This window comes from Bufo gargarizans, chromosome 5 (assembly GCF_014858855.1).
Source record: "Bufo gargarizans isolate SCDJY-AF-19 chromosome 5, ASM1485885v1, whole genome shotgun sequence".
NCBI classification, from domain to species: Eukaryota; Metazoa; Chordata; class Amphibia; order Anura; family Bufonidae; genus Bufo; species Bufo gargarizans.
This window is the reverse complement of record NC_058084.1, coordinates 439894956-439907353: the sequence shown is the minus strand read 5'-3', so window position 1 is coordinate 439907353 and position 12398 is coordinate 439894956. Positions and strand designations below refer to the sequence as shown.

The following is a 12398-nucleotide window of genomic DNA, read 5'->3' as shown; positions in this document are numbered from 1 at the left end:
TGGTTAACGCTTGAATGACTAGGCCCGAAAAGGCCTTAATGACCAGAGACTTTTTTGCGACTTAGCGCGCGTGGTGGTTCAAATGGTTGTAACTATCTTACTTGTTGGACTACCAAAATAATTTTTGCAAAAATTTTTATTTGGGGGAAACTGTACAAAACGTTTTTAAAAAGTATATATTTTTTTCAAACTATAGCTCCTTATTCTTTAAATATGCAAACTGACACCAAAATAAATTATTATAATTAGTTCCCTATTTTGTGTAGGTCGTTTTGCAATATAATATGAAAAGTTTCACGTGAATGGGGCGGTAATGGTGATGGTTTTGATTGGTGTGGGTGTTTTTTCTTTTATGTATTATTATTTTATTTAACTTAATATATTTCTGCTACATAATATGTCCCCCAAGAGGTCATAAAAAGACCTTGGGGGACACTGTCACAGTATTTTGGAGGGAGCTGTAGATAGAGAGGGATGTTATGTACATGGGACTGTATATTGGAGGGGGCTGGAGAGATGGTGTGATGTTATTTACATGGGACTGTATGGTGGGGGAAGGAATATAACTACAGGGGGCACTGCAAATCCAGGGGACATTATAGGCATTTTTATTACTACTGGGGGCTCTATAGGAGGGACTTATAGATCCGCCTTATTTCTACTAAGAGCACTATGGAGGCCTTATTACTACTGAGGGTCTGTAGAGTGCTTTATTACCACTGGCGGAACAAAAGGGCGGGTTATTTCTACTGGGGGCTCTTTGAGGGTATTATTACTACTGGACGGCTCTTTTACTAATGGAGGCACTCTTGGGGGGCACTGAAGGGGCAGTTATTACTAGTGAGGGCATTCTAGAAGGGAATTACTATTGGTGGGACTATCACGAGCACTATTACTATGGGGTCACTATTATTTCTTCAGGACAGTATGTGGGGGTATTTGGGAGCACAGCGAGCAGCAGGATAACATTGTGGGGACTCCAGGTTGGGAGATGATAAAATGTGAGGAAGCTAAGATGTCTGAGTGTCACACTCTGCAGAGACGATGCGGCTTAGGGAAGTTGTCCAGACCATATGGAGAAGATGATGACAGAGAAGATCTACATTGGAGGAGACGTCACCTGGAAGGTCCCTGGATTTGACAGGTATGTGCTGCTGTATAGCAAGTACAGCAAAATGCGGGGGGGGGGGGGGGCAACTTAGAGAACTAGGCCATATACATTGAGGATGGGCCCTGGATCTTTTGAGACCATAGCAACGTCCCTGTGTATTTGTAAATCACACCCCTTATAAAGAGTGGACATTATAAACACTGGGGGAACTACAGAGAGGTAATTATAGAGACTGGAGCAATATGGTGGGCATTTTTATACTGGAGGCACTGTGGGGGGCATAATATATACTCAAGGCATTGCAGGGGTTTGGATCTTTAAAAAAAAGAAAAAGCTAATGAAATTCATCCGCTTTAAGGGCCTTTAAAATAATGCAAAATGGCTGTTAAAAATCTATAGACAGCCAGAAAATGGATGCACACAGATGCAAAATCACCATGAAAAGCGTATCGGTTTTCAACTTGTAAATGTACCCTTAGCGATTAGCAATGGCTCCTGGGACCCTGCTTTCAATTCCAACCAAGGGTAACCTGTGCATGGAGTCTGTAAATTTCCCTTTGCTTTTGCCAGTTTTAAGAAAACATACTGAGGTTCATTTGGAATGAGACTGTGCTACCCCAATGGGGATAGTGAGTGATGGCAATCTCTTTACAACGCTGTGGAATATGTCAGTGGTGTATAAATGAATTGGCTGAAGGAAACAAACACCAGACTTGGCCCCATAAAGAAAATTCAGCCTTAAGGGGTTGTCTGGGTTCAGAGCTGAACCTGGACATATCCCCATTTTCACCCAGGCACCCCCCCCCCCCCTGACTTGAGCATCGGAGCAGTTCATACATTTTCTGGAGTTCTGATGACGAACCAGGGCTCTCCTTCGGGCTGCTAGGAAGCCCGGTGACATCACCGGCACTGATGGGCGGACTTTAGCTCTGCCCTAGCATGTAAAATGGCTAGGGCAGTGCTAAAGCCCGCCCATCAGAGCCGGTGACGTCACCGAACACACTGCTGGGACGAAAGCCTCCTCCCGGCAGTGTGTTATTGTAAATAAAAGAGCCGTAGCATGAAATGCTCCGATGCTAAAATCAGGGGGGCTGCCTGGGTGAAATTATGAGTATGCCCGGGTTCAGAGCTCTGAACCCGGACAACCCCTTTAATCTTGAGGCTATAGCGCCATCTCTCATTGCATCATCGTACATAAAGTTTTTTCTTCATTCAGGTGTCCATGGTGGCACATCCAATTCTGGCTTTACATTTTTGCAACCTTCATTAGTAATCTTACATTTCCACTACGCAGGACATGGCTTTTATTGAGCCCTTCTGCAGAAGGACCAGAGCACCACTTGTAACAGGTAAAACTGCACTCAGGCATGGTGTAATGCAAAGAGATGCAAATTGGTCAGCTGTGGAGACATCACTATGGCTTTTGTGGGATGCTGGGTCTGGGTTCATAAATTATCATTTCAGTTCTGCTTAATGAGAGAAAAAACTAAATGCATTTGAGCACAGCAAGTCATCTTTACATTTGCACTTATCATCACGGTAACTGGTTCAATGGGGCTCCGTAGGAGAACAGTTGTCAAATATTCAGCACCAAATGTATTCCCTCATTGAAAGTATTATACTTTTCTCTCTTCAGTCCATTGATTGTGACTGTAGATTCTGCAGTTTCCACTCCAACAGCTCTAACAGTGATAGGTCTCTTAAGAAAACAATGAAACATTCAGGCACGGTGAATTCTTACCGTATATATCTATGTGGAGGTATAGTAAATGCTATTTGCACTGTAAAAAGGAGATAATCTCCCAAACATTGCTGAAAATGATCATATAATTGTGTCCTTGTTATGTATAGTTTGAATCAAGGCGCAAATGTTCCAAGGGAGTCTGTCAGTGGTTATGACCATGCTATGTTGCTGTTAGCAGTGGATCGGGGCTGGGGAAAGCAGGACAAAAACATGTTTTTTGTGTATTTTTTTTTATCAGGAGTAGTGAGAATATAATTTTATTCTGCCAGGTTCTGCCCCTGCTGTGCAGTGGAGGCAGAACTTCACTGTAAAGTGCTCTCTGCATTGACCTGCTTCACAGTCCCTCCCCTCTACTCTGAGTAACAGCTGTTTTGGTCTCCTGGTTGGATGCTACAGCTGTCACTCAGAGCAAAGGGGAGGGGCTGTGAAAAAAGTGAATCTCCGCATGTGCACTTGCTGGAGCAAAATTTGGCAAAATGAAACTTTATATTCACACTACTCCTGATAAGAAAGCTCCACAAAAGGTATGCTTGTCCCTGCTATCCCCAGACCCTAGCTACTGCCGTCAGCAGATTAGCATGGTCAAAACTGATAGATTCCCTTTATTCTTGGAAATAAACATTAGTCACTGTTATAACTAGATTAACTTCACCCAGGGAACAGATTCAGTTTACTGCCCTAGGACAGTGTAATCTGGGCAAATGGTCTAGGGCATTGATAAACCCTGTGTATAGTATGATCCTGTTGACATACTATCTTCCATCTGTCCCTTCCTTCTTGCTAAGGGTATGTTCACATCTGCATTATCCTAGATCTGGCAAGCTGTCCAGGCTGCTGGAGTTCTCTAGATCTGGAATAGTAGGATAGTGCCACGTATAGCCAGACTCCATAGACTATAATGGGATCCTGCAGGCATCTGACTGCTTTGTGGCAAAATGGCCTGACAAAAATCTATGCTCTTATAATAGCCAGGTCTAAAATGCGGGGGGTTTGTTTGTAGTCTGCTACCCTTGGAGACACATAGGTCTGCATGGGAGCTGGAGACATCAAACAATGGGAGATTTTTATTTAAGACAATTTGTAAAATTATTTTATGTTTTTAATTCACATACATTGGGACTTTCAAATAAATGGTGGACATATCCTTGAGGCCTCATGCACACGGCCGTTGTGCGGCCATTCCGTGCATTGGGGACCGCAATTTGTGGTCCACCATTGCACGGGCAACGTCCGTGCGGCGGCCGGGAAGGATCGAGATCCATTCAACTTGAATGGGTCCGTGATTCGTCCGCACTGCAAAAAAATATAGAACTGTCGCCCGAGTGACCTGCAGCAGTCATGACAAAATTCAGCCAGCAAATTCAGTCGAGTGAATGAGCCTGATAGTAACCAATCACAGCACAGCTTTCATGTTAGAAGGGCAAAATATGAAATGAAAGCTGAGCTGTGATTGGCTGCTTTGGGCAAAAAAGACAGTTTCTCCTTTAGTTTTCTATTCACACCCCAACTGATGTCTGCATCGACAAAATATACAAATTAAATTCAGGGTCAAGATAGCATCATTTCATTAGCCATCTTAAATGAAGACACATTCACAGATACAGAAACAAACGAGGCTTCATTCACCCTCCAAACACTTGTAAGAAGGCGGATTAATGAGAAAAGACTGGATCTTCTGTCTGAGTTATAATATCCTCAGCTGAGCACACAAGAACTTTAGATTGCAAAACCTCTCAGTTGTGACTTATTAAGGAAAATGCACATTGTGAGGAAAATCAAACTGCAATGAGAATTAGCCGCGCTAGATGACAATGGCATTAGATCAGCATTACTGCAAATGTCCTGAAAATAAGGATTAACTGCTGCATTGCCAGGCAGGGCTGGATCAAGGCTGTTGGAAAGAAAAAAAAATGGTGGGAGCCCGGGCCCAATTTCCATTTGGGTTAGAACATACCAGAGATATCTGGCAGCTGCAGTGGCGTAACAAGGGCCCCACAGCTAATTTTTGAACGGACCCCCTCATCCCAGCAACTTCGTCGCTACCCCCAACTCATGTGCAACCCTCACTCCTGTGTCGAGTCAAGATAGAGCTCTCAGACGAGGCCCTGCAGCCGCTCCATCCATTTCCTACAGTGTCACTGTATATAATGTCATTGCATGATATTGTAGAGTGGGCCCCTGACAATAAAATACCCTCCTGAAGGGGCCCCTTGTGAAGTTGGGCCCCAAAGCAGCAGCTTCTCCTGCTTCCCCTATAGCTACGTACCTGGACAGCTGCTCATGTCTTTCTCCCTATAACAATAAACATGCACGCCCAGCCAACATATTCCTTCTACAGTAGTTGGAGGTGGGTGATACAGAGTTTTCCAGATGGTTAATATTGAAGACCTATCCTCAGGATTGGTGGGTGTCACCATGGTTTCTTCCCAAGCCAGTGATGTCACTTTCATAGGTCACATGGCCTAGGTGCAGCTCAGTCCCAATAAAGCAAATGGGGCTGAGCTGAAATACCAAGCACATATCACGTCTGATTAGGCAGGTAACAGATGTGCAGCGCAGAGGGGAGAGAAGAGGAGTACCCTACCACTAGGGAGAGGGAGTGGTAGGGTACTCCTCTTCTCTCCCCTCTGCGCTGCACATCTGTTACCTGCCTAATCAGACGTGATATGTGCTTGGTATTTCAGCTCAGCCCCATTTGCTTTATTGGGACTGAGCTGCACCTAGGCCATCCTGATCCGCTGGCATCCGTGGTGATTATCATCTGATATCTTTGTCTCCAATAAACCCCTGTGTTTAGTTTTTTTTCTAGTTTCCACCACATGAGGGATCTCTTTACAGAATTAGGGATGTAAACCCTCTTTTCTAGGGCAGCGATTGTTCCATCCCACGAGCAAAGAAGGAAGGACTTAATTACCCGTGAATGGCTCTGAGCCCATCTGACTGACGGGATTGTGGAAGTGAGAAGACCTATCACTCTCATTATGTTCCTGAGAGAGGTAGTCCTTAGACTGCAGAAACAGGAGATCTCCAGTCGCAACCTGGTCTTCTTTTCTGTCAGCAGAAATGACATAAGTAGATGAGAGTCCAATAGAACTCCAAGGAAGATCCTTCTGTCTGGGGACAGATTAGATTTTTTCAAATTTATGATCCACCCCAGGGTGGTGACCTGTTTAGGGATCTTAGATTTATTATCAATCGAAAGGATCCGCTTGGTTTTGGTACTAGAAAGACTGGGGAATAGAACCCCTTTCCGCATTGATCCTTTGGGACCGGAAGGAGTACCTTCTTTTCTATTAAGGAGGAGATTTCTGACTCTAGACAAAGTTGTTTTTGTAGAGGTGACAGCTTTTTGTTTAGTGTGAACTAGGTCTTGTGGAAGGGATACAAATTCCAGTTTTAATCCTTTTTTTAGGGTGTTTATTACCCACGGGGAAGCATGGATCTGTTCACACGCAGGAATGAAGTCCGTTAACCTGCCCCCTACACGACTTCTGGCGTCATTGGGTGGGGCGAGAAGAATTTTCGGGGTTAAATAGGAATCCTCTACCCTTGCCTCTGGATATTGTCTAATCCAGAACCAAATAATCTCTCCCCCTCACAGTGAATGGAACACAGACGACTTTTTGAACCTGTGTCCCCTGACCAGGATCGAAGCCAAATTGTTCTTCGGGCCGCGTTTGAAAATGCAGCTGATCTAGCAGAGAGTTTAACTAAGTCGGCAGAGGCGTCTGCTAGAAAATTTGAAGCTTTTTTTAACATGGGTAGGGATGCAAGGATTTCTTCTCTAGGAGTACCCGCAGCAAAGTGTTCCTCTAACTGATTAAGCCAGACTGAGAGAGTTCTGGCAGTACAAGTAGAGGCAATGCTGGGACGCAGCATGGCCGTACTAGTCTCCCAAGCCTTTTTTAGAACACTCTCTGATTTTTTATCCCTGGGATCCCGTAGAAGGCCCATGTCCTCAAACGGTAGAGAAGTTTTCTTAGAGATGCGGGCGACAGGTGTATCTATTTTAGGTGTTTTGTCCCATAAATACGTCTCGGACTCTTCAAAGGGGTATTTCCTTTTAAAAGAGTTGGCCTGCCTGAGCCCTCATTAGACGAGGCTGAGTCGGATTCCGAAATCAACTCTCCCTCGTCAAGATCAAAAGGTAAGTCAGAGGCATGCGATCTTTGGGATGTGGATGGTCGTGGAGACTGGGAAGCAATTTTTAAGTCCACAGCCATATTCACCTCCTCCTTAATAATCGTTCTTAGGGACTCAAGGAAGGAGGGCGACTCCTCAGAAACGACCTTTTCTGTGCATTTCTGGCACAAGGGTTTTCTATTCTTTGAGGTAAAGGATTTTCTGCAAATGGTGCATTTTCTGCGTCCTGCTTCCCCACTGGCTGGCTTTGAAGTCATGGTCTCAGTGCCTTAAGATAAAAAATAGAGGGCAATAGGACCATGAACACTTGATTTAGCCACCACCTCACCAGAGTGAAAAATTTCCCATAATCATGCCCAGACAGTGCTAATTAACAACAGGCAGTAATAGGAGGTTAGAAAAATCATCCTCCAGGGGAGGAGGCTTAAGGGCTGGGGGCAGAGGCAGCCGGATCACCAGATCTCCTAGAAGTGTCTTCCACTGGAGCTAGCATGGCCCTTGCAAGACGTGGGCTGGATGTCCGGCTTCACTTCACAAATGCCGGCATTACAGCCCCGCTTTTACAGCACGCTTAACCCGGAAGTACCGAAGTTATCGCAAGATTCTCTTGCCCAAGGAGAATCTCGCTTGGTGACGTCACGAAATCCCGCGCGATTTCCCCTTCTCAAGGGAAATCACAAGCCCGGGGATGCCTGCACGCAGGTCTTACTCCGAGGGACGGGAAAGGGAGGCACACGCGTCCGCGGCAAACCTGTCCCCTGCATCAGCCCTCCCACCGCATGGGGCACAAAGAGCGACGCTGGGCGAGATTGAAAATATCCCTGACACGGCAGGAGCAGCTCCTACGTATCTCGAGGACAGGAAACAACGACTGGATATGTAAGGGGGAGGAGACCTTTTAAATCATGTGCTCCTACGTTGTTTCCTGTCCTGGGGGTGGGGACACCCTCCTGTCAGTGCCGTTGTGGAGGTGCCAGGAAAAAGGGAGAATATAGTAGCTGGGAGTGGCTGACAGAGAACAGCTGAAAGGAAAAGCTACCGATTCCTAAGGGCAGGGGCATAGCTAAAAGCTCATGGGCCCTGGTGCAAAAGTTCAGCTTGGGCCCCCATCCCTCAGTGCTTGTTGGCAAGGGGCAGGGGAGAACATAGCCTTCCTGCTGCCTGAGGCAAACATTGAAAGAGCACCCCCTCATGCCAAATTCTTAACCTAACCCCTTCCCTCCAGCCAGAGGTGTAAATTGACCAGTTTGCACTTTCTATAATGTCAGTGTCTTATGTGGCACAAGGGTCTTTGAGCCCCTCAGGCACCCCCTATAGCTACGCCCCTGCCTAAGGGTCCATTCACGTGTCCGTAGTGTATTGCAGATCCGCAATACACCCGGTAGGCACCCCCATAGAACTGCCTATTCTTGTCCGCAATTGCGGACAACAATAGGACATGTTCTATTTTTTTTTTTTTCTGAGCCGCGGACTGGAAGATCAGGGGCGCGCTCCAGAAATGCAGATGCAGACAGCACACTGTGTGCTGTCCGTATCCATTACTGCCCCATAGAGAATGAATGGGTCAGCACCTGTTTCGCAATTTGCGGAACGGATGCGGACCCATTCTCTGAACGTGTGAATGGACCCTAAAGGGGACAAAAAGGATTGCAAACCTAAGCAGGAAAACCTGGGCCGGAATCCATTCCCACCACTAGGTCATGGAGCGACCTCTTGAGAAACTAATTGAGTAGCCACCCGCTGCGATCTTCTGACCCCAGGCACAACAGGGTCAGCGATAGGTTGTGACACCCTCCTGACAGAACAACTGCTATACAATGGAAGGCGCTGCTCTTGTTAAGCTGAGACTGAGCACCCACAGTCTCCTCAAACAGATGATTAGCAGGGGTACCATGTGTTGGACCTTCACAGATGTCATAATAAAACTTCTTTTGATTATAGACATTAAAGGGACGGAACGATATGTCACAGAACGCAAGCAGTGGTGTCCGGGACTTGAAAACTGAGCAGAAAAAGCAAGCTACGAAGGTTATAATATAGAAAATGAACCATGTTTTGCATATTTTATTTTGGGGAAAGTCATCCGCTATTAATTAGTAGTGGTCCTACTGCTGGGACCAACATCGATCACAAGAACAGGGACATCGTACAGCGCTGAGTCCCCAGAAATTATACGGAACGCGGAATAGCAGATTGTGCATATGCACTGCAGCCCCTGAAGTTCCATTCATCTCTATAGGAGTTCAGGAAATAGCCAAGCGTTGTACAGGGTGGGCCATGAAAAAGTAGCCCGCCTCCAATATCTCCAAATCAAACTGCCTAATAGTAAATCAGTCTTAGTTGTCTATAACAACCAATCAGAGCTCAGCTTTCAGTTCCTACAGGGCTCTGAAAAATGAAAGCTGAACTCTGATTGGTTACTACTAGGCAGTTTGATTTGGAGATATTGGAGGCGGGCTTCTTTTCCATGGCCCACCCTGTACATTCCCCATAACTCCCATAGAGATGAATGGCGCTGCAGGAGCACAAATGCAATATTTGACTTTTTCCATATCTTGCCAAAACCAGAAAAGGCCAAATCTCTTAATAATTAGAAATTTTGAAATGCAGTCTATAATTATGAAATAATTAAGAAATAGAAGCAAGTCATCGTCATAAAATAGTAACAATCATCCCGGTGGAAACTCGTAATTATCGGATCTTAAAAAATTCAGTGTTCGTATCAGCTCAATTATCAGAGCAAAAAGCAATGGGGAGAAGGGCACCATTGTTTTGTTCCCCCTCAATATATAAAGGATGAGGAGCTAATTCAGGTGACCATCACTCTTGCTAAAGGACATTTGTAAAAGACATTAACCCCTTCCTGACATAGTGATTGTCTTTTTTTTTTTTTTTTGCGTTTTTGTTTTTTACTCCCTGACTTCCCAGAGCCATAACTTTATTATTTTTCCGTTCACATAGCCATATGATGGCTTGTTTTGCATAACAGGTTGTACTTTCAAATAGCAACATTTAATATAAAATATGATTTAGTGGGAAGCTGGAAAAAAATTCATATAAGGTGGAATAGGAAAAAAAAGTTCCGCAATTTTAATTTTTTTTACAGCGTTCACTATGCAGTAAAACTGACCTGTTATCTTCATTCTCTCTGGGTCAGTATGTTTACAGCGATACCACATTTATATAGTTTTTCTTGTGTTTTAATACTAAAAAAAATTTAAACTTTGTAAAAAATTCCTTTTTTCTTTTCATCACCATATACTGACCCCCGTAACTATTTTATTAAATTTTTTTGAGGAGGTGAAGCGATGAAAAAATTGAGAATCAGAATTGGAATATACCAGTAATAAGCCTAGAAGATGGCTCTGGCCTATTACTAGCCTATTACTTAAATGGAACGCCTTCCCCAATCTTAGCCAGGGGAAGGCATTCCTGCCCTAAAAGTGCACTTCCAAGGGTTTTTGCCATTCAGATGCCATGCTCATATTTGACCACGGCATCTGGGATGTTAAAAGTCTGCGATCGGCATTACTGCTGATCGCAGACATTAACCCTGTGTGTCTGCTGAGTGAAACAGAAGGCATTCGGTAGCTATGGAGCTTTCTCCCCTCTGGAGCAGGCGCCATGCTTAAAGACCCTACATCTGCCATACATGTACGCTGGATGTCAGGAATGAGTCAGCATGATCAACCCTATTAAACCAAGCATATTGCTTAATAAGGTTGATCATGCTGAGAAAAATGCTATTTGATAATTTGCCATATGGTTAACTGCTGCAAATATATAATACTTTAATATTTATGCAAATTACCTATTTTGAGCACCAAGGGGCATATGCATAAGGAATAAAAGTATATTTTGTTCTCAGGAACGCTGCAACCAATTTTTACACAAAAGGTAACATTTCAATCAGCAGGATCAACCCTACCAGATAGCATGCATGTTTTAATGCGGTTCATCCTGTTGACAGGTGCTCTTTAACTATAACATCTCCCAGTTTATTTTCCACATAGCCGCTCATGGCTGAACAGGAGTTAAAGAGGCTCCCGTTCTACTGAGAGGTGGGGTTCCCGTTTATGGTAAATCCTGTAGACAGCCATTGGTGTGGTATTTGGTGTGGTACACAGGAGAACAGGCATCTTCCACGATTTGTATTTGGAAAGGAACTGAACTGATACGAGAGATCATTTTTTTTATTGACTTACCTCCTTGTATCCAAACACTATTCGACCATCATTGATCAAGGTGGCCTGAAAGGTGAAGCTGCCGAGGCTGTAGTTGTCTTGCAGATGGACATGGTCCCACTGGACCACAAGGGCGGTTCCTGCAAAATAAATGTAAATGTAAGGAAGATTTTATGACACGTGTATTTCCTGTCTCTTACTATATCGAGTTGAGCTACCTCACGGTAAAACACAAGAATTTCTTTATTGCATCAGAGCTTACACTCATTTTGTCTGCACTATTCTACGTAGGATTGGCTTAGTTTGAGACTAAATTTTATGCCAGAATAGTGGTGCAATTTTGGCTCAAAATGTCACATATTAGGCCATGCCCCACCCCATCCCCGGGGTAAGCGCAGATAATTTCTCTTGCGCCAAGGAGCACCACATTTTGGAACAATTCACACCAAAACCTAGATGCACTTACAGTAGTAAATATGGGTCTGCCTATCTAAATTCTTAAGACAGCCTTTAGTTGTCTTACTTTCTTTTAGATTTTTAAGACAGAAATTTTGCTGCATTTTAGAGCAAAAAAAAAAAAAAGTCATACCCCTTTCATGCCAAGCCATGCCCCCATATCAAGCATGCATGAAAACTTTCGAACACTAGACGTTTTGCACCTAAATATGCCAAGGTTTCAGCTAAAGTCAAGGTGAAGAGGTAATAGTGATTCTGGGCTACTGAATGAGGTCCCTCAAATGGCAAAGAATAATTCCTTAAAGGGGTTTTCTCATCTTTAAAGTGTTAGCGTATCACTGAGATAAGTCATCCCTTTATGACTGCGTAGGGGCATTGCAGCACACATGGAGGCTGTGCTACAGTTGGCGGGGGAGGAGAAAGGAGGCCAAGCTACCGAGGCTGGAAAAACAGTGAAGGGTGCCCTTCATTCTCAGGCTCTGTAGGGGTCCCCTTTAAAATACCCTTGTCACAAAGGTACCAACAAACACTTTCTTAAAGTTTTCAAGATTAGTGTTTAGCGCGAATATTCGAATCGCCAAGTTTAATCGCGAATATCGCCAATATTTAAAGTATTCGCAAATATTTAGAATATAGTGCTATATATTCGTATTCGCGAATAGTGTTGAATATTCTAATCTTAAATTTATCGCGAATATATTACATTGGCAATCAAGTAAACAATGACTGGGGATCACTAATACTCGATTTTGCGAATTTA

At 44.1% G+C, this 12398-nt stretch overlaps 1 protein-coding gene across 2 annotated transcripts in view; it reads right to left on the bottom strand.

Moving 5' to 3' along the window:
• Positions 1-12398, bottom strand: part of PLXDC2 (plexin domain containing 2) — a 319079-nt gene that overhangs the window by 153191 nt on the left and 153490 nt on the right. For both annotated transcript variants that reach the window (XM_044293433.1, XM_044293434.1), the window contains exon 4: positions 11204-11322. In XM_044293433.1, coding sequence (XP_044149368.1) covers positions 11204-11322 — 119 coding nt within the window. The remainder of the gene's footprint in view (positions 1-11203; positions 11323-12398) is intronic.